Genomic DNA, 26,938 nt, shown 5'->3' with positions numbered 1-26,938 from the left:
TAGTGTGCACAAGGTATATTTGGGGGTCTCTAAGTGCCATGTGCTTTGATAAACCTATGTACAGTGGGCATCAAACTGTTCAGTAGACCTCTGGGGTTCATATTTAGGGTGTTTTATCTTGGTACCTAATGACCTGTAAAAAATAAGATGCTGTATAGTGGAAGTTTTGAGGTGATTTTTGGAAATGCCATAAAAATCATCAAACTAAGGATAGCTTTATGGCTTGGTACTTTGGAGTAGAAAGACATGGGTACCCATTTTAGATTCGGGGGAATGTGTACTTTCCAAAAATATATGACTTTCTGGGGTGAGTGTACTTTTTACTAGCTTTATCCCACATATAATGATGTAAATGTATTGATTTTGCAGAAGCTGAAATGACAGAAATGATAGTTCATATGGGGGTATGTTCTCATTGGGGCCCCTACATGCCACATACTTAGGTAAACCTATACATATTGGGCATCAAACTGTTCAGTGGGCCCCTGGCGTTCATATTTAGGGTGTTTTATCTTGGTACCTAATGCTATGTGGGAGATAAGATTCTGGAAACTGGAAGCTTTGAGTGGATTTTTGGAAATGTTATCAAAATTGCCAACTTTAGGAAAGCTTTGCGGCTTGGTACTGTGGAGTAGAAAGACATGGGTACCCATTTTAGATTCGGGGGAATGTGTACTTTCCAAAGATATATGACTTTCTGGGGTGAATGTACTTTTTACTAGCTTTATCCCACATGTAATGATGTAAATGTTGATTTTGCAGAAGCTGAAATGACAGAAATGACAGTACATATGGGGGTATGTTCACATTGGGGCCCCTACATGCCACATACTTAGGTAAACCTATACATATTGGGCATCAAACTGTTCAGTAGACCTCTGGGGTTCATATTTAGGGTGTTTTGTCTTGGTACCTAATGACCTGTAGAAAATAAGATGCTGCATAGTGGAAGTTTTGAGGTGATTTTTGGAAATGCCATAAAAATCGTCAAACTTAGGAAAGCTTTATGGCTTGGTACTGTGGAGTAGAAAGACATGGGTACCCATTTTAGATTCGGGGGAATGTGTACTTTCCAAAAATATATGACTTTCTGGGGTGAATGTACTTTTTACTAGCTTTATCCCACATGTAATGATGTAAATGTTGATTTTGCAGAAGCCGAAATGACAGAAATGACAGTACATATGGGTATATGTTCACATTCGGGCCTCTACATGCCACATACTTAGCTAAACCTATACATATTGGGCATCAAACTGTTCAGTAGACCTCTGGGGTTCATATTTAGGGTGTTTTGTCTTGGTACCTAATGACCTGTAGAAAATAAGATGCTGCATAGTGGAAGTTTTGAGGTGATTTTTGGAAATGCCATAAAAATCGTCAAACTAAGAAAAGCTTTATGGCTTGGTGCTGTGGAGTAGAAAGACATGGGTACCCATTTTAGATTCGGGGGAATGTGTACTTTCCAAAAATATATGACTTTCTGGGGTGAATGTACTTTTTACTAGCATTATCCCTCATATAATGATGTAAATTTATTGATTTTGCAGAAGCTGAAATGATAGATCATATGGGTGTATGTTCTCATTGGGGCCCCTACATGCCACATACTTAGGTAAACCTATACATATTGGGCATCAAACTGTTAAGTGGGCCCCTGGCGTTCATATTTAGGGTGTTTTATCTTGGTACCTAATGTTATGTGGGAGATAAGATGCTGGAAACTGGAAGCTTTGAGTGGATTCTTGGAAATGTTATCAAAATTGCCAACTTTAGGAAAGCTTTGCGGCTTGGTACTGTGGAGTAGAAAGACATGGGTACCCATTTTAGATTTGGGGGAATGTGTACTTTCCAAAAATATATGGCTTTCTGGGGTGAATGTACATTTTACTAGCATTATCCCACATGTAATGATGTAAATGTTGATTTTGCAGAAGCTGAAATGACAGAAATGACAGTGCATATGGGTGTATGTTCACATTGGGGCCCCTACATGCCACATACTTAGCTAAACCTATACATATTGGGCATCGAACTGTTCAGTGGACCCCTGGTGTTCAAATTTAGGGTGTTTTATTTGGTTACTTTATGACCTTTAGGAGTTAAGATACTATAGACTGGAAGCTTTGAAGCGATTTTAAAAAAATTTCACAAATTTTGATAAAAACCAATAACTTTAGCAAAGCATTGCGACTTGATAGTTTGGAGTAGACAGACAGTTGTGCCTATTCTGGATTCCCCAGAATCTCTTCTTTCTAAAAATGTAACATTTTCTGGGATAAACTTTCTGTTAGCGGAATTTTTGGCCTTAAAATCTAAAGTATGCAGCTTTCTGGAGCAGTGCTTTGGAAATTTGGTAGTGTACTGCTGAGAGTTTTTGACCTATACATGTGAGAAATCTCCATAAAACTATATATATTTGGTATTGGCACGTTCAGGAGACATGGGACTTTCCAAATCAGGTGTATTTTCATGCATAAAATTTTTTTTTTTCTGGTATGTGTGTTTATATTATGGAAAATATAATTTTTTTTCATTTTTTAGACATTTAGAAGCCTATATCTTGTTACAAAATTGGAATTACACAAAAATTCTACCATATTTTAAAAGCTTAGGTTGTCCTGAAAAAAACAATATATTGTTTTCCTGGGTAAACTAAAAGTCCCCCCAAGGAAAGGCCCCTAAAGTGAAACAGTGCAAAATGTTCTAAAACTGTCTGGCAGTAGAAGTTCCGCTTTGTTCAAAACGGCTGGCAGTGAAAGGGTTAAACCCCTTTTTCCCTGAGAGTCACAAAAACAATTGGAATCTAGCGTTTTACCTGTTGTGCTGCTTAAAGGAGAAAGAAAGGCAAAGTCACTTGGGGGTGCCAAAATGTTAGGCACCCCCAAGTGACTTTAATCGCTTACCCCGTACCCCGGGCTGGTGCCCCTGTACGGAGAAAACAGCACCAGCCCGGAGTAGCATCGATCGCTTCCTCCTTCCGGGTTCCCTGCAGGCGCATGCGCAGTAGAGTGAAAAGCCGAACTTTAATAGAAAAGTCCGCTTTTCACTCTACTGCGCATGCGCAGACCGATGGCATTTTCGGAAAGGAAGGAGGAAGCGCTGCGCTCCAGGTACCCCGGGCTGGTGCTGTTTTCTCCGTACAGGGGCACCAGCCCGGGGTACAAGGTAAGAGATTAAAGTCACTTGGGGGTGCCTAACATTTTGGCACCCCCAAGTGACTTTGCCTTTCCTTCTTAACTATTGTGGGTGACTAAACTCGCCAGTGGTATGGTATACGCATCGCTTCGGTCACCTGAAGGTACCTCCCAAGGAAATTTCGGGTGACTCCATTTGATATTACATAAAATTAAATGAGGCTTGAGGTGTAACATTTCCCTTTTTAATATAAGTAGATAAATGATGAACTGGTTTTATCATGTTAGCCAGTCAGAAAGTTGCTGGATAACACAGAAAATAAAACAAAATTGCCATAAAACCGATACCTAGCTAGGTGATTATTACAACAAGCTATCTGGACATTTCACTACTTCTTCCAAACAGATTGCAATAATATTAAAGTGGCTAATAATATACATATGAATACACTGAGGTACATGCAGAGACATACATATGGGGGTATAGTTGTATTGTAGGGCCTATCTTTAAATAATGGATACTAGGAGAAGACTTTATTTCCACATGTGTAACTTAGCCTACCTTTTATATGACATTTTCATTTGGGCTGCATAATCTGGGCAGCAGTCAGTTCAGTACAAACAAGTTCATTGGTTTTATTGGATAATTCTCTTGCATTTGGAATGCCTATTTTGTAGAGCTATGGGGGAACATAAGTAGTCTGTTTTTGGGAAGAGTGCTTTCCACAGAGGCCCACACAGTCTTTAAATAACATTATATTTATCATGGTTGCTTTGATTATATGCTCCACAGCCAAGCTCGCACCAGCGGAAAGAAGAAACGGTTGTACTAATAGCCAGTGGGCTGCTGGCTACTCAGCGTGCCGATCTGACCAAGCTTGCAAAAACGCTGAAAGCTGAAGTTTGTGCTGAATATGATGGCAAAGGTAAGTGGCTATAAATATCTTTTAGATTTGATTCATATCTGGTGTACTTTTACCAGCACTAGGAGTGCCAAGGCACTCCTGTTATCCACATAGGTTCAACTGAGAGCTTTTCAGAAACTGCATATTTGCAAAAATGTCTGCCTACTGGTGTTTCCTTTTTGAGGGAGAGGCTGTTGGTATTATATATTATTATATTATTATTATTATTATAGATGAAGTAAGATATAATCATTAGTGGGTGGCAAAACGATCAATTAGACCAATTTTGCTCAGCATATGAGTAGCCAGATCAGGCAAAGATAAGTTTATTTGGCAACATCTACCAACAAGTAGGTCTTTCAGTGAGTGTACAAGTTTGGTTTTGCTTTAAATCTGCATATTGTATAGTGTATATGTGCAATGTGATATCTAAACAGCCATGTAAAATATGGATGCTTTATGAGCCTAAATTTAAAATGCTGAGGGGGGTCAGGTAAAGGAGACTAGGGTACTAATTCTCTGCTGTTCTATCAGCATTTTATCTTGCTTGCCTCATAAAAATATTACCTCTTGTTAACTCTCAGCTGGAAAATAAAGCTGCGTCACTAACATTGTTCTACCCCTGACCCTGCCATGTAGAAAGTTTTCACATACTTAATTGTATCTGCAGTTCGGCCGTGCTTCTTCCCCTGTTTGCCACAACACATTAATTAGCAGTCTGTACGCAGACCGCTTCGTTGAGCTGTAACAGGTGGGAGACAGATCTGCTACAAGTACAAACCGTCCCTAGAAGGAACTTCTTCAAAGGGGTCAGCATGAATATAAGGAAAAAAGAATGTAAGCAGATGGGCAGGGCTTAGAGCGAGTAAACAATTAATTTTAACAGAAAATATTTTTTACTTTTTTTACTATGCCTTTGTGTTTTTATAGCGCATCCTTTGTTTAAATGTAAAAAGCAACATTTCAGGTTGGGCTAATCTGGGGGTGTATTTATTTCAAAGTATGTTAAACAGATGGTAGACAAAATAGCATTGTTTTCTATTGTTTCTTTGTCAACCTTTTAAAGACAGTTAAAAAAAATTAATTGTATTCTTTTTCATCTTCTCTTAAAGTTACACATGTTATTGTAAGTGATGAGCCTCTGCTACGAACCATGAAATGCATGATGGGTATATTAGCTGGATGCTGGACGCTTCGATTTGCTTGTAAGTTGTCACTGGTCTACATAAATCCAGAGCTTAGTACGTGTGTTCTATGTGTTTTTGAGTACCATGTGTACTGCAAAACTGGCTGATGAGAATTTCTGGGATTTATTTGGGTGCCTAAGGGTTTTTTTTTGGGCCACCCTTGACTGACACTTTGACTTGTAGCCTCCAGAGAATTTCAACATAAGCTTTAGGTACTCCCACTTAAATTTGAAGCATGTGCTTTGCTCCATGCCAAAGGCTTGAGCATTCGCTGTAATTCCTTTCCAAGTGATGGTGCCTGTACCATTACCTTCAGTGCTTCATGCCTGCTTCTCTAATGAATTTGTTTCTGGAAACAGTGTCAGTCAGCAGTAAACTGCAACCCAGTCATGCCTTATTTCAACAGTTTACTCTGTTCAGTGTTCTGTAATGTTTACAAAAACAACTAATTCACCTGGGTTGTAGCACCGATCTTCAGAAAGCTTATGGCTTCCTTTCCATTATAGAACACCTATAGAGAGAGCTCCTCTTTGGATTAACTGCCCAGATGCAGGCAACAATATCTATTATGCAAACTTACTTGGCAATTCTCTCTAATCCTACTTATTACTGTGTTTTTATGCATCCACTTTCTGGCTTAAAGAATTTACTACATTTACCTTGCCTGCAGGTGCTGTGAGGCTGGGTGCAATAAGCAGAGCATTTTTTATTTATTAATTTATTTATTTTTACTAAAGTTAATGCACAACTGGTAAATTTTAAATGTTTTCCATCGAGGCATTGCTGGGAGGGGGTGTGTCACTCAAACATTTCTGGGTGATTTATATAAGCCTGAGTGCAGTCCAAAAGAAGTAAAACTGCACTGACATAATGTCACATTCATAGGAATTATCCATGCAAATACTTTTCTTGTAAATGCCAGTATGTATGTGCCGAGTCTCCAGCCTTTGTCATGTTTCTGACACATATATAATATACACATACATTATACACTGCTCTGTTTCAGAACGCCGCCTGGAAAGGAATGTCACATCCATTCATTTTCTGTGTCTTTCAGTCGTAGATTACAGATTACTGACTAAGAATTGAAGTGTGCAGAGGAAAATTGCTTTCCTCAGGCTACTGAAAACACTGTACTGTATGTATATTATTAGTCGCCTTAATATAACAGCTAGGCAGGTGAATTACTCTAGTCTTTGTAGTTTTGTATGCTGTAGAATAACACAATTCCATATTTATTTCCAGTGATTGTTGGAGATGTGCAAATATTTTAATACAATCCCAGTGTCTACTATATAAGAACATTTAGAATTCTTTGACCCTATAAATGTTTAGGGCCCAAACATAAGTGAGTGCTTAAGCACAGCAAGTTGTTTTGGGGCCTTCATATAACTTATATATTTTAAATACTGCAGATCACCAATACTTAGTATTGTTGTCTCTGCATTATCCTGGTTCACTTACAGTCTTTCAAAGCCTAAATGTCTATAACAACAGACCTGCTACCCAAAACTAGTCTTGGGTTCTTTTCTACAGATTTAGGAACCAAAATCTTAGCCTGTCCCCAGGTAGCCCTTAAGTTTATTTAAGAACAAAAAGTTTCTGTACTGCTCATAGAACCTTCCAAGACAGCCCACGTGATTCCTGGCAGCAGTGAAGTAGGTGGAGGCATGCACTGCCAGCAAGGCCCAGGGGCAGTTCATTTAGGTGAGGGTACTGCTCAGCAATTATAGCCAGTGGTTCTACCTTTCATTCTCTAACTGTTGCTTTAAAAAGGTGTTGCACCAATAATATGTATATATATTAATGTATTAATGGGCTTTCCTTTAGAGAACAGGTGCTGAATTGTGACCCTCCAGCTACTAACAAATTCTGCTTAATAATGTTTCTCGAGACCAGTTTTCTTACGTTTGTTCATACAACCGTTAACAAGTAGGCTAATTTAGCATCTGGTATTTTCCACTAACATCCAAAATTTTGTCCAAAATGTCAGCACTGAAATCTGCCCCTCATGAGCAGTGTCACAGATGCCTTTGCTTTTGTGTGTCGCCCAAATGATAAATAGGCATCATGCAGTCAGGAAGAGTTGCAGTGTAATCAGTATATTAATAATGGGATATTCCTATTGTTTGCTATATAAATTATTGATGCTTTAAAGAATATTGCCATAACACTGCCATTCCTATCATGACTGACAGACTTAGTACTGATTCACACTGTAGTTTCCTCCACCAGAACTGCTCTAGACCAGTTTATACTGTAAGAAAGTGCTCGTATCATTGGGCCTTTTTATTTGGCTCTTTTCCCAGGGGTAAAAGCCTGCCTGGAATCATGTGATCGAGAACCAGAAGAACCATATGAGATTCATAGTGGACCACACCGAGCACGCCTAAACAAACAGCAGCTGGTAATTTTCTTATTTATCTCAACTATTTTTACAGATTGGCAGTACTGCTGTAATTTGAGAAAATTAGGAAAATGCCTCTAATTGCAGTACAACGGGTGATCCCAACTTTTTATTCCAAGGTGCTCTTAACACTTCACAACATGATCAAACGTTTAGGGATAACAACCAGTGAGAGTACAAGATATTTATAGAAAATCAGACAGTGCCCCCTAGAGGGGTCACCAAGAAAAGGTGTTACAAAAACTTTTGTTATAGCCACAGCTCTGAATGTTAGTGAAGGGTATGAGTGATTGTAATTGTAACATGTATGGCCACCTTAAGCCTACTTTTGGGCAGGTAACTAATTACTACAGAATACTTCCTGGCTTAGAACATTGGCTCTACAGTACTGACTGTCAAGAACCCGTTGAAACAGTAGAATTCACATTTCCGATTTACTCTTCCACTGATAACAGGCCCCATGTCTATATCAATATCTTCTTGTTAGATTTATTTTAATGTTATAACTTTACATTAATTTAACTGAAAGGTGTGGAAAGCAACAACCTAACTCAATGTTTACTTAATCAGTGGCCACAACAGCTATGTTTAGCTAGTATAGACTGTGAATGCCTTGAGGAAAACTTTATAATTTTTTTTTTTTATTATTATAATAAATTGTAATTGACTCAATGTTTTGGTCTACACGCGCCATTGTTTAGTATGAAGATCCCTAGAGTAATCATTTTGTAAAATTGTCTGTTGTCGTTTTATTTTGTTAAGCTGCCCCAGCTGTTGGACGGATGCCATTTCTATTTTCTTGGCTGTTTTAAAGAACACCGTAAAGAAGACCTTGTTGAACTGGTTAAAGCCGCTGGTGGACAAATCCTTATTCGTCAGCCTAAACCTGATAGTGATGTAACACAAACCATCAACACTGTGGCGTACCATGCAGAAGCCGATTCTGATCAGCGGTTCTGCACGCAATATATTGTGTATGACAGAACTTCCAAGTACCGCCCTGAGAGAGTGCGCCAGGGGAAAGTTTGGTTTGCCCCCTCCAGTTGGATAATAGAATGCATCACCAGCTTCCAGCTCTTACCTGTGCCCCAGTCTTGTTGAAAAAAATGCAACTGAATGTTTCAGATTGATTGTAAACTATTGAATCAATGGATAGGAAAATCATTTGATTCTCACCCAATTCTACTGATCAGTTTTTTAAAATGATTGGACTGACTGAAAGCTCATTTTAGATGGTTCTGTATTTTAATATGGAATGGTATAAATATGTCAGATATGTGCATATTAAGCATTGCAGTTTAATCATGTAAGTGATGCAATACTGTCTTTTTAAGTCCTAAACAATGCTTCCTAGTCTGAAACTATGTCTTTCAAAAGGACCTAATTGTGTCTCTTGTGGCAAATCTGTGTCTCCTCTGTATATACTTTTGTGTGAGTATACTGGAAAATGGAATTATTTCCAGTTTGTTGGAAGAAGAATCTATCTTGTTATTATCCATTGAACAAAAGAGAACAAGAATTCCTTATAAATAGGATTTTTTTTTTTTTTTTTTTCAAATTCAATAAAATTCCTTCTTGTAGGCAGCACACACATTTATACAGTAAATGAAAGTGTTCTGAGAAGGATTGTTCATCGTGCACATAAAGGTATAGTCTAATACACAGCCTATTTATAAAGGTGCCATATTATTTTCCATTTTAGATAACAAAATCTCATCTGTTCCAGGGAACAGTTGAAAGCAATTTGTTTTGTATTCCTTAACTCCTAGTTAAAGTCTCTGTTTTGCTGTGTGAGATGATGAAAATTAGAAATGGGAAAGAAAATCACTTTTGGCCGGCTGTTAAAAAAACCTCATTTTCGCTTGATGCTAGCAAGCAACTCTTTCATTTATAAACAAAGGGAAATATATACTTGGGTCAAAACACAACATTTTAACAATCCAGTTCTGTTGTGGGGGTAATTGCATTTACCTAATGAGAGTTGCTTGTCTGCTGTCGAATCCAAACACAAGTCAAAAACTATATTGTTGTTATCTTTCATTTTCTTTCAATTATTATTCATACAGAGGCATGTACTTTGCTGTAAATCATCAAAAAGGAGTTGAAATAATGACATTCTGTGGTTTCAAAAAAAATCATTGTGGTATATTTTGTTTAATTATATATATTCATGTGTGCTCATGTTTATTAGTCCAGCCCCCAGGCCACTGAGCATAATCTATATGGTTCTATTCATCTTGCCTGCTAGGTTTGTTTTAGTAAAGCCATCCCTTAATTGAGAGCTTTCTAGATAATGGGTTTTTGGTTAAGGGAGTCTAAAGGTGCCCGTACACTATAAGATCCGCTCGCTTGGCGATGTCGCCAAGCGAGCGGATCTTCACCCGATATAGGTAGGCGATATCGGGTAGCAAGGGACTTAAAAAAAAAAATAATCCGATAGTTTGGCCCTGGGGCCAAACGATCGGATTACATTTGAGCTTATGGGGCAGTCGGTTCGGGGACCGCATCAACGAGCCGATGCGGTCCCCGATCCGACCGGATTTCCTAACCTGGCCGATCGAGATTTGACCGATATCGGCAGCTATAGTCGGCCCGTGTATGGGGACCTTTATGCTTGTGTTTACATTGTAATTAACGTGAACTACAGCTTCTAATACAAAAATGTATGTAAATACTTAAAAATACACCAAAAAATATTGGTGACTTTGCACTTTTTTCAAACACCCCTGCACAATGCCATTCCAAAATAAGTTAGAAGCATTTCCTTGTTTCACTATTCAAATTACAGAACTGCTATTTCATATAAAATTTACCCCTTTTAGACCTGAAAAAAGCCTAATAAAATTTGCATTGTCGGTGAATGTGCATAGCTTACTAAAATATTTTTATCAAAACTGCTCATTTAAAAAAAAAAAAAAAATGCAAAGAAGCCAATATTTTAGTTATCACTGTACATGAATATGTGCTTTTGGTATGAGGATTTTAGGGTAAGGGATCCCCATGCACAAAAACATTTAAATGTAAAATTGTGTCTTATGCCACTAACATAGATTTATGATATGTCTCTCAATATCAATAATGTCTTATGCTATAAATTAAAGCTGGACAAGACTGGGGCAATTAATGCGCAAACATAATTGCAAAGTTATTATGATTATTCACAGTGCAAATTTCCCTAAAGTTTTTTAGATATGGCATATTCGCAGATGGCAAATATTTATGCACATGCTGGAAGTCATTTATAAAGTTCGCGCATCGCATATTTTTTTTTTTGCAAATGGTTGTTTGCACTTTTCCCCCTAATTTCTTACATTTTGCACTGCTGTGCCAGTCTCCTTTTTTTGACAATCGCAGTAAAGTGCAAATTGTGCACAAAATTTCACAAATTAAATTCCATTTTGCATGAGCATACTCTCTGTGCATGTTGATTATGTGTGAATATAGCGCCGTTTTCTCTTTGCAAATATAAATACACAATCTGTGAAAAAGAGTTTAGCGAATATTTTTCCCGCCACTAAAGCTGTGGTGTAACATGGACACAGAATGTGCGCATAAAGTAATAAAGTAATCTGCATCTAAAATCTGCTTGTGTATGCCCACCGTTAGTGTAATTTATTACATAACCCATTAATCTCCAGGTGTCTGGGCATAACTAGTGGGCCTAAAATGGCTGCCTTGCTTGCTGTCCCATGAGAGAATAGTGCTATATAAAATGATTTCCATACTTTGGAAAGTATAAGATAGTGAGAGTTCACGGTGAAATGTGTTTGTACATTTGTTATTTGCACAGTACTATGCTTGCTGAGAGATTGCCATTGGCAGGCTTGGGAAGTTCATGGATTCTGCCAAACTTCAATTTTTCTTATGGACCAGATATCCCACTTCTAACCTCAGAGAAGAGTATCGGCCAAAGGCTGCAAGGGAAATCATATTTATATAGCACTATTCTCTCATGGGACAGCAAGCAAGGCAGCCATTTCAGACACACTAATTACAACCGGACACCAGGAGAATAATTGAGTTATGTAATAAATGACACTAAAGGTGAGCATACACAATTTGGTAGCTTATCTGCCCCTGTATGGGTATTAACTATGAAAAATGAACAATACTGTATGTGGCAGGATACTTGTCCTTTCTAAACAGCCTATACAGTAGGACACATTACTGCATACTGGTGCAAGCACTACAGCAATGTAGCAGTGCACGTGATTGGAGAATCACATATTCCCTACTTCCCAGCGAAAACCATCAATTACTTTCATGGTCTTTCCTCATTTATAATCCTGACTTTCTTCTCTGCAGAACTGATTCCCATCAGCTCACAGCAAGTGTATCTCATTCATTTACAGTTTAGCTAATCATTGTTTTTATTACTAACTCTCCAATCCCTACATTGCTATAAACAATATGTATTCATATAGACCATAGCTCAAATTTAGAGAGTGGGAGTTCTACTAACTCACCTCCCATAATGCCCCCCACTTGCTTTAGGGTTTGAAAGGAGTAGTATTAGTTAAGAGTATTGAGTCACATTACAGTCACATGACCAAATGCCACACCATCAATCCCTAATCCGTCTATCTAAAACAAAAGGGAAGATGAACAGTCCAAGTACACAATGCTTTATTTGAAAATATAAATAACTATCGAAATGGGAGCACTTTGACAGCTTATTAAAAATCTGGTTTACCAATGCTACTGCTGCCACAAAAACAAAAGCCTCCATTTAGACAAATTTTTTTTTCACATATCCATTTCTACACCAACATTTAAAACTCCACTTTTTAAAAGGGCATTTTAGTAATAATTTTTTTTTTTTTTTTTTTTACCAAAAAGCTCCTAAACTTGCTATATGAATCAGCTCATTTATAGAAACATCAGTTGTCAGTGACAAGCTGGTCGTTTGCCCATGGTTAGCATTGGCTGCTTGATAAGCAGAGAATGAATGTAGTTCAAAGTGAAAGCAGTTATTGATTACCCCTAACTGCTCTCTGGGTCTGACCCTTGGACCATGGGCACACAGAATGTTTCCTCCACTTCTCTGCCAGCATTTTTTCTTCAGGCTGAGAGAAGCTGATCCACTCCTTAACTCAGCTCTGCTCCACTCCATGTACCTGCCGCAAGCAGTCAGTGCAGGTAAATGGAGCTGTGTAAGGGAGCAGATCCACTTCCCTCAGACAAAACACAGGCAGAGAGAATAGGAGAAAATGCTCCGTATACCAGTGGCTTTAGGCCTAAGCCACATGGGGCTAATTGTCAGCCTGAGAATAGACACAGGCCGAGAATCAGCCCCCCCTGCTCCGATAAGCTTTTCAGAAACTCACTCCGTGTGCCTGCACCGGGCCGAGGCAGTGGTTCTGGATGACAGAAAGGTAGGTGCCTGTATCCGCAGGTCAGAAATTAGCCCTGTGTGGCCGTAGCCTTATAACAGTATAGCGGAAATCAGTTCTATTCCAGTTTTGTTTATCAGCTAGCTTCTAGTATTGTTTCAGGAGACAGAGCCGGAAGTGCATAGAAAATAAATATCCAGGCAGATACAGCTTTTTGTAGCAACAAGATATGAGATAACTTTAAAACCACTGAAAATATGTCAACCGGAAATTGTCTTCTCCTTTATGTGCAACTAGCATCAGTGCCGCAATAATGTGCCATTTCTCAGAATTTGGGGAACAAAATGTAAACAGCATGTGCCCCACTTTCTATATTTTAAATAAGCCCCATATGTGCACAGTGACACCTATGTCCTTAGTTACCCTGGTGCCTTTTGTGTCCGCTATCTATCTGTTTAAAAAATATGGCCCTTGATTTCTGATAGAGACACCATAAAAAAGTAATCAGCAGACTAATGGCTTTGTTTTCTTCTAAGTGCCTATTGAATTATTAAGTTTGGTAAGTCGTCCGGCTAACCTTAGGGTGATAGTGGATGATTTGACAAATGGCGAGCAGCGTTCTGTTAGAAGAGAATGATCACAAGGTCGGCGGACCCTGAAGCGATTCATTCATCTCCTGCATTTGTGCTAGAGCCTCGAGGAGGAAACTGGCCCCCTGTGCCGCAATGTCTGTCTGCTCTACCTCTGTGCCAAACCCATAGAAAGCCTTGTTAGAAATAAACCGTCTGGTTTGTGTAGCAGGAATTCCGGACATTCGCTTATTGCCATGAAATAGGAACATCTGGTGGCTTTGATGACAGATGACTGCTTTATGTGTTTTTGGAGGATGTTGAGTAATGTGATGATTCCCTCTCATGTATAAATACAAATGTGCAAAGAAGCAATGTTCTATAGTCACAGTAAGTATGTGGATAGCACCAGTACACTCACACACCTTTAGTACTAGTTATACATCAAGGGCAATCTGTCTTTGCTGGACATACAGTACTGGTTACCAATGCATGGCATCCATCATTTTTTGATGAAAATTTAAAGGCATCATTTACGACAGAAAACAAGCATTGTGCAATGTGCATTTTTCACCTTTTTTAACCACAATGAAGCATTTTTCTCTTTTAATTCCAGCGTAATAGCTGGTGTGAGCTGGCATTGCACATGATACCATTGCAGACAATGGGGCTCATTTATCAATGCATCGCAGCACACAAACCGACGCAATTATGTGATTATGCGCCATTTTGTGCGCACACGCAATTGCATATGTGTTACATTGCGTTGGTTCATTTATTTTTCCACCAGTTCTTTTTATGCGCAAATACTGGGCAATAAGGTCGCAATCAACAACGTGTTTTTTGGGGGTGTGGCTAGGGGCGTGTTTTAATTGCCCGATTTATGCGTGAGTGCGCCCTTTGCGCCTATATATGTGCTATTTGCGCGTATATAGGGGCAGATTTGCGCAGGCACGGGGCTGCATTGAAATCTTTACGCCAGTTCATTTGTGGCGTAGTTCTGACTGCACGTTCTTCACCATTTGCGCTAGTATATGCGCAAATTTGCACTACAATAAACTCATTTAGGTATGTCATTAATAAAACCATGTTAATGTTTCTCAAATTTATGATGTTAATTAGCATTATTATAAAAATATAATTGTTAATTTGTTTACAATGTTTTAATAACATTTACCCTTTTTTAACTTTGTTCTTATCTATAAAGGCAGTTTCCCTTGTTAATGTGATGGAGCCTTTCATATCTTTTTTCATTTAAACACCAACTGAATAGGTTGTTAAGTTAGGAAGCATGTAGTTGGTATGGGTTTATTAGAGCATTAGCTTGCGCCATCTATGCACATAATTTATGACAAGTTTTGCGTCATCATATGTGCAAAACACATCAATGAGAATGGTACCATTGTGACTGGATCATACCTTCTTACACCTGTGAGTTTCAGCCAACACCTAACTGCCAGCCATTGGAACTAAAGAAGCCACTTGGTTGAGTGGGGAAAAGTTTTCAAGAAAAAAATCAGAAAAGTCCAGTTGTTTCAGACTTAATTCTACTAGATACTGTACATCATGACCTGGAAGAATAAGAATCTTCATAGACATAGGGTTTATGTAGGAATAGTGACACATTCCTGTTAAAACCTTTAATCCCTTATTAATTTATGCATTTGTATCCTATGGACTTGGTAATTACAATGCCAAATACCAAGGAATACTAAGGGGCATATTTAATATGCTGTGTAAAATGAATTCGGTGAAAAAATGGCGTAAAAATCTGTGTGAAATAAACGGAGAAGATCGGCAGATTTTACATCGTTAGTTCTGGCAGAAGAAAAAACGTGTAAATCAATTACGCTGATTTTACACCGTTTTTTACATGGTGAAGCATAGCGATATGTGTCGAATTTTCTTGCCGTTTTTTACACAGCATAATAAATATGCCCCAATGGTACCCAGTCTAGTTAATTCCACATGATACCAGCATTTTGCTCCTTGTGCCAGCCTGTTAATATTGAGGCCTATAAAATGATTCACTAAAACCTTTCACTGAAATGCCAATTTTGCAGGGGGACAAATAACAAACATCAGCGCTAAATTACACAAATGCAGTTGCCAGTTTGATTGGTTGCTACCTAATTATGTGTGCTGTGGGTACAGAGAGTGGCAAGAGAGCCACAGGTCACAGTATGGCTTTCCCATGGCCCAGGTTGGTGGGCAGCACTCATGGGCTCAAAATGCCATGTCTGCTGTTGTCCTGGGCTTCCAGTAAAGTCCCTCCAGACACTCATTTCTCATTCTGCTGGGTGTCTAGGGCAGGGAATAAATGGAATGAGCCCCCCAGTCCCAGATGTCTTCAGGCTGTAAAATATAAAATAGTGATACAGTTATGGCTCTTGTTATCCAGAATGCTTGGGACCTGGGGTTTTGTGAACAAGGGGTCTGTCTGTAATTTGGATCTCCATACTGTAAGTCTACTAAAAAAACATTTAATCATGAAATAAACCCAATAGGAAAATTTTGCCTCCAATAAGGATTTATTCTATCTTAGTTGGGATCAAGTACAAGGCACTTTTTAATTATTACAGAGAAAAGGTAAATCATTTAAATATGTATATTAATATTATTATACATTATATAGTTCATTTTTTAAAATGCTAATAAAATAACATTAATTAATTAGTTTAACATGGAGGCTATGGGAGATGGCTTTCCTGTATTTTGGAGCTTCGAGGTTCTGGATAACGGATCCTATACCCGTAGTATATGCACAGACTGCCACATATTGTAAATTCATGATGTGTGGCAGTTACGGAACATGCAAGAAAATGGGCAAGCCATCATTTGTTAATTATTGTAAATTATGTAATATACATTTAGAGATTTATAGGGGCAATCAATGGATTATGTAATGCACTTTATTTGCATCATTCTTGACAAGTGGATCCTGTAAAGTGGAAGTGACTTGTAGGATTTAAGGCACAGTACATAATCTAATGAACTTGAAAAAAACCCAAATAATAGAGAAAGAAATGCCTTGTATAGATTCCTATCACATTCACACACAAGAGGGACCATTTTATCAGGATTCAGTTAACCTGCCTGTATGCATTTGGAGGCAACCACATAACCTGGAGGAAACCCACACAGACACCAGGAGAGACTCCTTGCAGATAGGACCCAAGCTGTAATAAAACACAGTTTTCCAGCAGATTCTACCTTCTGAGACATGGTGCTGCCCATAAGTATTGTTAGAATCACCCTAAAATACCTTTGGGAGCTCTGTATCTAGGGGATTACAAAAAAACTGGCAGAAGGCAGTTTAGGTAGCACTGTTCCAAGGGACTCAGTTGGACACTTGTGAAGTTCACAAACGAGGTTTAATCTGATTTTCCAACTCTTGACTTTATTTTTCAATCAATAACAGTCTGTATAACAGTCATACTGAATTACACTTAATTCTGTCAGGTCTGTCCAGACCTAGTTTCTCCCTATCAGAAATTGCTCCCTGACACTAACAGTGCCAGACTGACCAGCCCACCTAGTTTTCCTGTTCCTTTTATCACTGCACATTCTTATCATTAACTTTATAACTTGCTGCCACCTACTGGCCGGATCTGCACAATGTCAACTATACACATTAATAAAACAATCATTTTACCCCGCTACACACTGTACATTTTTCAATTAGAGCCATATCATTTCCAGGACCTGGAGATCATGGGGATGTTTATTCTCAAGATGTATATTGAATGAATGAATATATGAATGTACCTGGTCATAGTTTTGAAAGTGTCTGCTTTCAGCAATGAAACATGTTGGGCTCTCCCAGCCCTCACCATCACTGCTGCTACTGCTGCCGAAAGCAATTGCAACGGAAGCTTCAAGTGGTTTTACTGATAAATGGAAAAAACCCAGCCACCCTAGGACATAAATGCTATTCCAATTCCTCATTGAGCCAAAGGCCAATAACCTTTCCAAGTCCAGATTTACGGACTAAAATAGAGCAGCTTTGTTCATTTTGGACTTGGTAAAAAAAAGGACATTTTCAGTAATAGCTAGACTTTATGGATTTGGCCACAACATGCACTGCTACTTTGTAATATCTTATTTGTACAATCATAATGAATTGTCTGCTCCAAACCCCTGGGCAAACAGTTTTTCTGATCATTTATAAGCACAGGCCTGAGACATTTTACAGCCTTTATGCAACCAGAACCATTTAGCATTGAAGGAGAAATAAATCTTTAATATTTGACTTTTTTTTTTTTGCTGTTGCATAATGTGACATTGCTGTGCTTTATTATGATAACAGAAAGTCTTGGAGGCTGATTGCTTTCCTGCAAGTCTCTGTAAAGCTGACAATTGCTCAAACAAGAACATAGCGAATGGGAGCCCAGCAATTTCAAGCCCCTTTTGTCCCAGTTGAAATGTGAATTTTATGTGTGTCTGTGTTTGTATAAATGAATGCGCCAGGGCAGAAATCTCATGTCTCATGTAAATTTCATGTAAATTTAACAAAAAAAAAATTAGAGAAGCACATTCAAATGCACTCTATGCTATAGGTATTTATTTATGTTTGTTAACAGGGTCATTATGGATTCTTTTAATTGTACATGCAAGTACAATCAGGCCCTTTAATACAACACATAAGGGGTCACTTACGACCGCAAGTGCAGTGAGCAAAGTGCAATTTTAAGTGCAACCACTATGTTTTTTTCCCCACAACGCAGTGGTTTTTCAAGAATTCCAGCACCATAAGGGGAATTGGGCCTTATGTATAATGAAACGTATAAATGGCTAATGCATCAAAATAATCTCAGTTGTGCTTTATCACAAATTCCATGTAATTGCACTAAACATATTCACTGTCTGGGTGGTATAATATCTGGTATTTGCCGTAGGGTTACCATCACACCATTAAATTAACTTTTATTATGATGTAGACATGGACATTCTGAGACAATTTGCAATTGATCTTAATTTTTTGTTTTAGCATTTTGTTCAGCTGCTCTCCAGTTTGGTATTTCAGCCACTATCTGGTTGCTAGTGGTTTAAATGAGAAACTGGAATATAAAAGAGGAAGATAGTTATAAAAATTAACAAAAACAATAAAATTGTAGCCTCACAGAGCAGCAGGTTTTGTTTGGTTTCCGGGGTCGGTGACCCCCACTTGAAAGCTAGAAAAAGGCAAAAGAGGAAAGCAAATTATTGAAACAATATACAAAATGAACCAAGATCAATTGAAAAGTTGCTAGGAATAGGACATTCCATAACATATTACAAGTTAACATAAGGTGAACAAATACTTTAAAGAAAGTGAATACACACGCTGCAAGTTGGATGCATGACTGCACACAAATCCTTGATCCATGCACCCAGCTTATAACATGTATATTTAACAAGTATGAGAGATACGAGAGGCACATTGCCCTGTAGAACCTTGGAGTTACCAACATGTCTGGAGGTGGCAGTTGCTCCATGGTTCCCCTTTGTCAATAAATGAGTAATTGTGCCCAATTTGCAATGAGGCCCACAGACATAGTTGCGTCCATTTTGCCAAACAAATGCAACAGTAGGCACATCGCAATTGCCTGTTTGCACCTGTAATGACACTGAAAAAATGGTGCATTGTGGAGAAAAAAAATCATGGCAATCACTTCACTCACAGTGCCTTCGGAAGCGAATGCGTCTTTATGCCTTTTTACCAGTTACTATTACCGATGCTAGATTTTCAAAACAATAAATATGTGTGGGTTTCCTTGCTGAATAAAAACAGCTACTCCCGTGCTTGAGAAATGCTACGCACAAATTACTGCTTGCTGAAGCCAAGAAAGCATGCAATTTTCAATATAATATTTGTTCTATAGCAACCCAAAGGCAAATGCTCTCAGTAGACTTAAAAATCCAGTATCTAGAATCTCACTCCTGTTATATATATATATATATATATATATATATATTTATATAAGAATAAATGATAGAAACATAGAAATTGACTCTTTCACGTCATAGTGAAAACAAATTTCAAGTGAAAAGTGATTGAATTGCATAATTATACACCCCCTTTTGATATGAAGCCTCTAAATCACTTATATTTTGCTGCTGATTTTTCTCCAAAGTTACATCATTAGATGAAAGGAAATCACCTTTGTATATAGTTAAGGGGTTTTAAGTGATTGTAGTATCTGGAAGGTCCAGCTTCCTATAAATCAGAATTCATCTACAGTTTGTGAGAAAGCACATGGGAGTCTCTGGAATTAGCTGGAAGAAGCTTCTGTGGTCTGATGAGACTAGGGCTGCCATCTTCCTATTTTAGTAAGCTTGGGCAGGGGGGTGGGAGGCAACATCACGGGGGCGGGTGATGTCAGGGTGGGCCTCTACTTTAAAGGGGAGTGGTCACCACAGAGAGGGTCAGGGAAGGGAAGGACCTATAGGAAGGACTGCTGCCCTTACAAATTTACCGGCAAATATATTGTCGGTAAATTTGTAGAACCAGTAATGGCCCTAGCTGGCGATTTGATTTGACAATACATTTTTGCCTAATAAAAGAAAACATTTTAAGCAACTTTGCAATATACATTTATTACAAATTTGTAATGGTTTTTGAGTTATTTACATTTATAATTGCTATTAATAGTAGTGTTTGTGTGTCCTTTCCTTTTCTCTGCCCTGGTGGCTCTGGCATTTGTAACAATGTAACACAAAGCAGCAAACAGACAGACCTGCCTTGCTGGAGGAGACTAACCTTTGCAACATTGTTTAAAAAATAACAACCAGGATGCTGCTTTCAATAGCAATTACATAAAACTTTTAAAGCACTAAACATTTAAATAGAAAAGTTGCTTAGAATTATGTTTTCTTTTATTAGGCAAAAAAATATTTTTGGGGTTGATATGTCCTTTAAAGTTTTACTAAAGAAGGGTGAGTTGAGCAGCAGAAATTGATAAACTTGAGCAGGGTAAATCCGCCTGGGGCCCTCCAGCCATTGTTGAATTCCCAGTCCCAGTATACTTTTGTCTAATGAAAACGCAATATGCTAAAATAGCCTTACCTACCATTAACCTCAGTTACAGTATATACCACTGAACTAAATATGTTAAAGTATTGCTGCCTAAAGATGCAGCTAAATGTCTCTGGTTATAGCTCCCTGCCTTTTGTGTGCTGAAGCCCTGCCTGGTCATATCACTCTGATGTTATCCCAAAAAGCAGAAAATATGTGTGCGCCCTACAGTCTAACTGCATCAAACTGCAGGGAGTATCTAGGACAGTGATCCCCAACCAGTGGCTCAGGAGCAACATGTTACTTACCAACCCCTTGGGTCTTGCTCCCAGTGGCCTCAAAGAAGTTGCCCATTTTTAAATTTCTGAATCCGAGTCAAGTTTTGGAAGCAGAGAGACACAGTTTTATTCCAAGCAGAACCTCCTGCAGGCTAGGAATTTACATGGGGCTACCAAATAGCCAATCACAATGGCTATTTTTTCATGCTTTTGTGGCTACCAACACTTTTTGCATCTGACTGTGGCTCATAAGTAAATAAGGTTGGGAACCCCGTAATCTAACACCAACACAAAGCTAGCTAGCACATAATTTTCATTCCTTGCACCCAAGACAGGTAGCCTGTTCCTGCTGCCAAACCCTCCCATGCCTGTATTCGAGCCCTTGCTGTGATTGCAGAGATCTGCAGTGTTCATTGCAGCATATGATAATGCCATCTGGCAGCAAATGGTTCCTATGAAAAACCCATTGCCAGGTGCTAGCACTGCTTTATACGCTTTCTGAACTTCAATATTTACTTTGCAAGTTGTGTAAGCACAAGTAAAGTTATAGCAGCTCACGGGGACCAATTTCCACCTTGGCTCTCCGGCAGCAGGCTCTCCAAAGTTCTCTTTAACTCCTGTCAGATCCAAGGTTACTGGATATTTAATGCCTGTGGACACTGGCTAATTTTATACGCATATAAATAAGAGGAGGACATTGATTTTTTTTCACCCACCCCCCTCTACTTGAAGTGAACACACAGCAAGGCTTTGAAATGCTGCAGGAATTCTGCAAATCAGGAATTAGAGGGGGGTTATGCTCAGAGCAGCTTTGGAATAAACCTGAACTCATTTACTGCCAGACGGCCAAGTTATAATATAAACCCTTTAATGCTTGGCTGTTTTATAAATAGGACTTTACCAACATTACCTTTTGTTTGCTTGGTAGGCTGATTCATGTGCATGTGTTGACCCTCAAAGGTACAGAATTATTATCATTATTATTATACTTTGTATAGCACTGCCATATTCTGCAGCACTTGTATATGTAATTTATGCAACTGCAAAGAGAAATGGTGAATTGAGGGTTTCCCAAAACCTCCACTGCATATTAGGGGCCTGGGGATTTTCATAATATCTAAACGGCAATACATCTAATGGATTCTAAATAAGCACTAACATTAATGGGGTTGGCAACTATCCTTGTTACAATGACCACATCTAAATGCCACATGCTCTCGTGACTGGGGAATTATAGATCTCCATACTGCATACGATCCAGTTTGGCTGCCCCATAAAATTAATTGCTAATGAACTTTATAGGTAAGTGATCCTGCAGCGCTAAACATAATTACAAACATGCTTTGGCTGGCACAGGCAAAGAAGCTTGGTAGTCTATCAGATGGCATATTGGACCCAGTAACAAACAACAGACAGGTATGGGATCCCTTGTACAGAAACCCATTCTCCAGAATGCTCTGAATTAAAGGAAAGTCAATCTCCCAATGAGTCCATGTTAAGAAAGGATTTCCTTTTTCTCTGTAACAATAAAACAGTACCTTGTACTTGATCCCAACTAGGCTGAATGAATCAATATTGGTGACAAAACAGTTCTATTGGATTCATGTAATGTTTAAATGATTTTTAGAAGACTTGAGGTATGGTGATCCAGATTATGGAGAGACCCCTTATCTGGAAATCCCTAGGTCCAAAGCTCTCCAGATAACAGATCTCATACCATTGTAAGAATTCCTTTACCCTCTATTAGTGATTAGTGTGACGGCATTGGAATGATAACTCTATCCCTTTGCTGAAAGTGTTAAGAAGCAGAGCTTTGCAGAACTGGGATTTCCTGGAAGCCAAACACGGATCCGTCACTAAGAGTGACAATTAATCGATACAGCTCAACAAATTAAATTGGATCTGCAGCCGAATGTCTGAAAGGCGGCCATTGACATGTTGCTATGCTGACGCTGTGATTAATTAGAAGTGGAATACGGAGGCTTTAAAAGCCTTGAGAGTTCTTTTAGAAAACCCAGGAGCTTCCAGCCAACATGACTAAAGTTAAACACCCTTTAAACAGGAATTTTTCTTGTTTCTTCTCAGCTGTGAATTAGGTTTAAATGTAACATCTTTATCAGTTTAGTCATATGAGATCTCTACATCAATATGTTTCTTCCCTAGTCAAGTGCAACTGTCTGGTGCTATTAATTATACAGTCCCTTGGACTTATTTACTAACATACAATCTTAATTGCAGGAGCATAAATAAAAGATCTGGCTGGTTGCTGAGGATAACTTCAGTGGAGCATACCATTAAAAAAACAGCTGGCTAAATGTGTTGATTTGCTTTCACTATTTGTATGGGGTTTGTTATGATGGGTTGATTTTAATTTGTGGCTGTAATAAATAAACATTGGTTAAATCTCTCCTATCATCATCTTTTCTTAATTTACTGTACGTTGGTGATCTGAATGCACTCAGTAACCTAGCGCCTATTGAGATGATGAGGCCTAAGTGGATCCACTGAGAGACAGCTATTCTATACACATCGGAGCAAAGGTCACACATCTGCTGCTGAAATATTCAGAGGTTATTGATGCCGGTGTAAGAAAGGACCATTGAGTATAACTAGGCTGAGACTTCTCAGCTCCCAAGGGCAAAATATACGGTGCCATCACTGTCACGAGTCAAACTAAGATGCATGAGTAGGCTACGGGGACAATTAGAATTCTGCCCCAAGAGAATGCCCCATCAGCATGTATTACCTGATACTGGGGATCATGATACTTGTGAATGGATTGCAATACACCCTTATACATTAGGCACCAAGGGAGATCTGCCATATTGCACATATAGGCGCATTATTTACTGAAACAACTTAAATATCAGGTTCTGGTGTAGTAACTGCAGTGCAGGAGGCAAAGGGGGGGGGGGCATTTTACTTTCATAGCTGGTAGTGGCAATAAGGGTAGAGAATTGTATAGGTACCTTAAGGTACAGGCTGCCCTAAGGGTTAAGTGTTGGTTTATGTCTTGCAGAGGCATTCTTTCTGTTCAGATAAAGGCTGCCTCCTGGCCACTATTTTCCCAACTTCACCAGCAGAACCAATACTACAATAATGTTATTGATAGGGAGCCAAGTATTTTTTATTTAGAAAAAGTAGAAACCCTAGTCCCAAGGCTGGCTTCAACCAACCCCATCTGAATTTGTGGGTGGGATTGTCCCCTGGCAAAAGTGATTTGGGGGGCCATATGTTCAGCACTACTGCTGCTATACTGAGGCAGGGAACCTTGGAGCTACCACCACCCTCATACCAGGCGTTAGCTCCAGTTTTTTCACAGTGGCTTTGAAAGAAAGTGCACATGTCACACTCTGAATGTCAGATATGACGCCAACCAACAATGTTTGGCACAATTGTGTCCAGTTCACAAAGTGCATTTGCACTAATTGTAATCCATTGGGCCAATTGCGCCAGACACATCTCCTCCCAGCAACTGCAACAATTCTGGAATTCTGTGGAAAACATTGCATATTGGGATAAAAGCCATGGTGCTCCAAATTGCACTTTACTCACTGCACTTGTGGTCATAAGTGACCCCTAGGCTGCGTGTATAGTATGTTCGTTATATGACGAATCATTTTATCCTTTTTATCCGTTTTACCAATATCATGGGACACTTTCAAAGAGAGAGAATGTCAGGTTGTAATTTATTCAAGATCTTCTGGAATTGTTCACTATTCCTGCCACCTGAGCACAATGTAAGAAAGAAGCACCTTAGCAATAGCCATCAGTCTGAAGGTAACAGTCAGCCTTCCATCAGCAGCAGCTGAACTACAACTTGCTAGAGAAGGGCTTAGAATGGCTGCAAGGAGTTGTAGTTCAACACTGACAGGTTACAAGCTGAAAATCCCAGATCTACAGTATATATACGGCAAAACAACAATGCCAAAGAACTGTGCAGACCCACTGCCTTTGAATCTAAAGAAGCAGAAAAGCATCAGATTAGAACTGTGGCTGTTGGATAACACAACTTTTATATTTAACAAAATATTTTTTAATCATTTATTTTTTTGTCGCATCAAATATTGTTGTGCGAGGCCCATAAAATGTACACAACCGTGCACACAAGACAGCGCCTCGCAACTGTTCAGGCACACTCTTATTCAGGATGGTGACACTAGACAGCTGATAGATACATTAAATTGGCAAGTTACCCTTTGCTGCTGGCGCAGTCGGGGGGGAGGATACACAGATGTTTACAGAATAACATATTAAAATAGTTCATATATTTAAGAAATAGCCAGTATCTGTAACACCGTGGAATGGGCTGATTGATATGTATGGAAAAATTTATATTATGCAGATATTTAAAAAATATATCCTTTTGATGTTCTTTTTCTATGCACTATGGCTTTCATTTTCCTGCCTTATTTATGTCAGAAAGGCAAATATAGTTACAATTTGTATCTTAAAAACCTTAATCTTAAGTGCTGACTGATCTTCCCATGAACCAGATCAATGCTACTCTCAACATAAAGGGAAGCGGGAATCATAGAATTCACAGTGCAAGGCTTTGGATTCTACGATCTACTGTTTATAAAGGTTTAAAGGCAAATGACATATATATATATATATTTGTGTCTGTTAGTTACCCCTCCCATATAGATTGTAAGCTCTACGGGGCAGGGACCTCCATCATCTTGTGTTTCTGACTCTTATTGCAATTGTACCTTGTGTTTATTTGTATTTATTGTTATACTTTGTATTTATCTATTATCTTAATAACCCCGTGTTTGTATTAATGTATTCTACTGTACAGGGCTGTGTACATAAGTAGCGCTTTATAAATGAAGATAAACATACATACAAAAAGGGCTGTTTATGGATAGGAGAGCTTGCCCCGTACTACTCATGCAGAGAGCACTTTGGTCCAGCGTCTGGCTTTGCTGCTTTGTCCACAACTCCTCAGAGAGATGAACATATAAAAATCTGGATGGACTTGCCAAAAAGTTGTGGGTGTGGCTTAGTGGACTGGCTCAACTACATCACTGAGCATGTGAGCGACAGTGTCCAACCCCACTAAATGCTAATGCGCTCTGCCCCTGCCATGGCACTAAAAGCTCTCTGTGCACTCACATTTTAAAATAAGCTGGGGGGGGCATATAGTGGGGGCCTAAAACGGCAAAGCTTCAGAGAAAACTGGGGGGTTTGACATTTATGCCTCCTGCCAGTAAAAATGGGGCTGGCCTGCCAATGCTGCCCTTAGCTGGCATGAGGTGCAGAGCAGGGCCTTGTTGTGGCCTATGACCCCTACCACTCCCAAACTTGTGTGCCTGAATGCCTATGTGCCTTCTCCTGCCCAAACACAGACAGCACTCTATTCATGGGGAGGCTGCAGGTCTCTGTGCTCTGAAATGGAGAGTAGGGATTGTAAGCTCTTTTGGGCAGGGCACTCTTCACCTCTTGTATCGGTTATTGGTTGCTTTATATGTTACTCTGTATGTCCAATGTATGAAACCCCCTTATTGTACAGCGCTGTGGAATATGTTGGTGCTTTATAAATAAATGTTAATAATAATAATAATAGGGACTTGTGGCAATTGATCTAGCCTGGAAGTGCAAAGTGCAAAACACAGTTGATTGCGCTCTTTTTGAACTTTGCACTCTGCCTTCCACATCGTAAATTGTGTTGTTTCTCTAGGAAAGACTATTTTGTTATAGTTAGGAATATTCGTCAGGGCCAAAACTAAGGTGTAGGCAGAGTAGGCAGCTGCCTAGGGTGCAACAGCATGAAGGGCCAAATTGGAGGTCAGTAAGCTACTCACTGGCACAGGGGACCAGTGGGGGATCAGCAGGGGAGGTAGTGTTGGGAGGTGGTTTGTGATCACTGAGTGTTGGTAGCAGTAGTGGCAGCGAGGGGCCCAGTGCTGATAAACAGCAGCCTTTTCCCTTTTGTGTTTATCTGAACTCTAAATTAATGGCCTCAAACTAATAGTCCTGAAATAGGAGGGCTGGACATGCTGAGGAATGTATAACCCCAAGAACACTGTATTCTTTAGAAAAACAGCACATCTACCAATATCCCCGATTCATAACATTTCTCATGTCACAGCAACCCCATAGACACACCTTGACAAACCCAA

General features: G+C 39.1%; 1 protein-coding gene across 2 annotated transcripts in view; it reads left to right on the top strand.

Moving 5' to 3' along the window:
* Positions 1-11,045, top strand: part of bard1 (BRCA1 associated RING domain 1) — a 37,040-nt gene extending 25,995 nt beyond the window's left edge. For both annotated transcript variants that reach the window (XM_018097509.2, XM_002931994.5), the window contains 4 exons: positions 3,931-4,063; positions 5,155-5,247; positions 7,539-7,636; positions 8,399-11,045. In XM_018097509.2, coding sequence (XP_017952998.2) covers positions 3,931-4,063; positions 5,155-5,247; positions 7,539-7,636; positions 8,399-8,737 — 663 coding nt within the window. In that variant the 3' untranslated portion in view covers positions 8,738-11,045. The remainder of the gene's footprint in view (positions 1-3,930; positions 4,064-5,154; positions 5,248-7,538; positions 7,637-8,398) is intronic.
* Positions 11,046-26,938: the final 15,893 nt, after the last annotated feature.

Source organism: Xenopus tropicalis, chromosome 9 (genome assembly GCF_000004195.4).
Source record: "Xenopus tropicalis strain Nigerian chromosome 9, UCB_Xtro_10.0, whole genome shotgun sequence".
NCBI lineage: Eukaryota > Metazoa > Chordata > Amphibia > Anura > Pipidae > Xenopus > Xenopus tropicalis.
The sequence above is the reverse complement of the archived record's forward strand: the minus strand, read 5'-3'. Positions and strand labels throughout refer to the sequence as shown.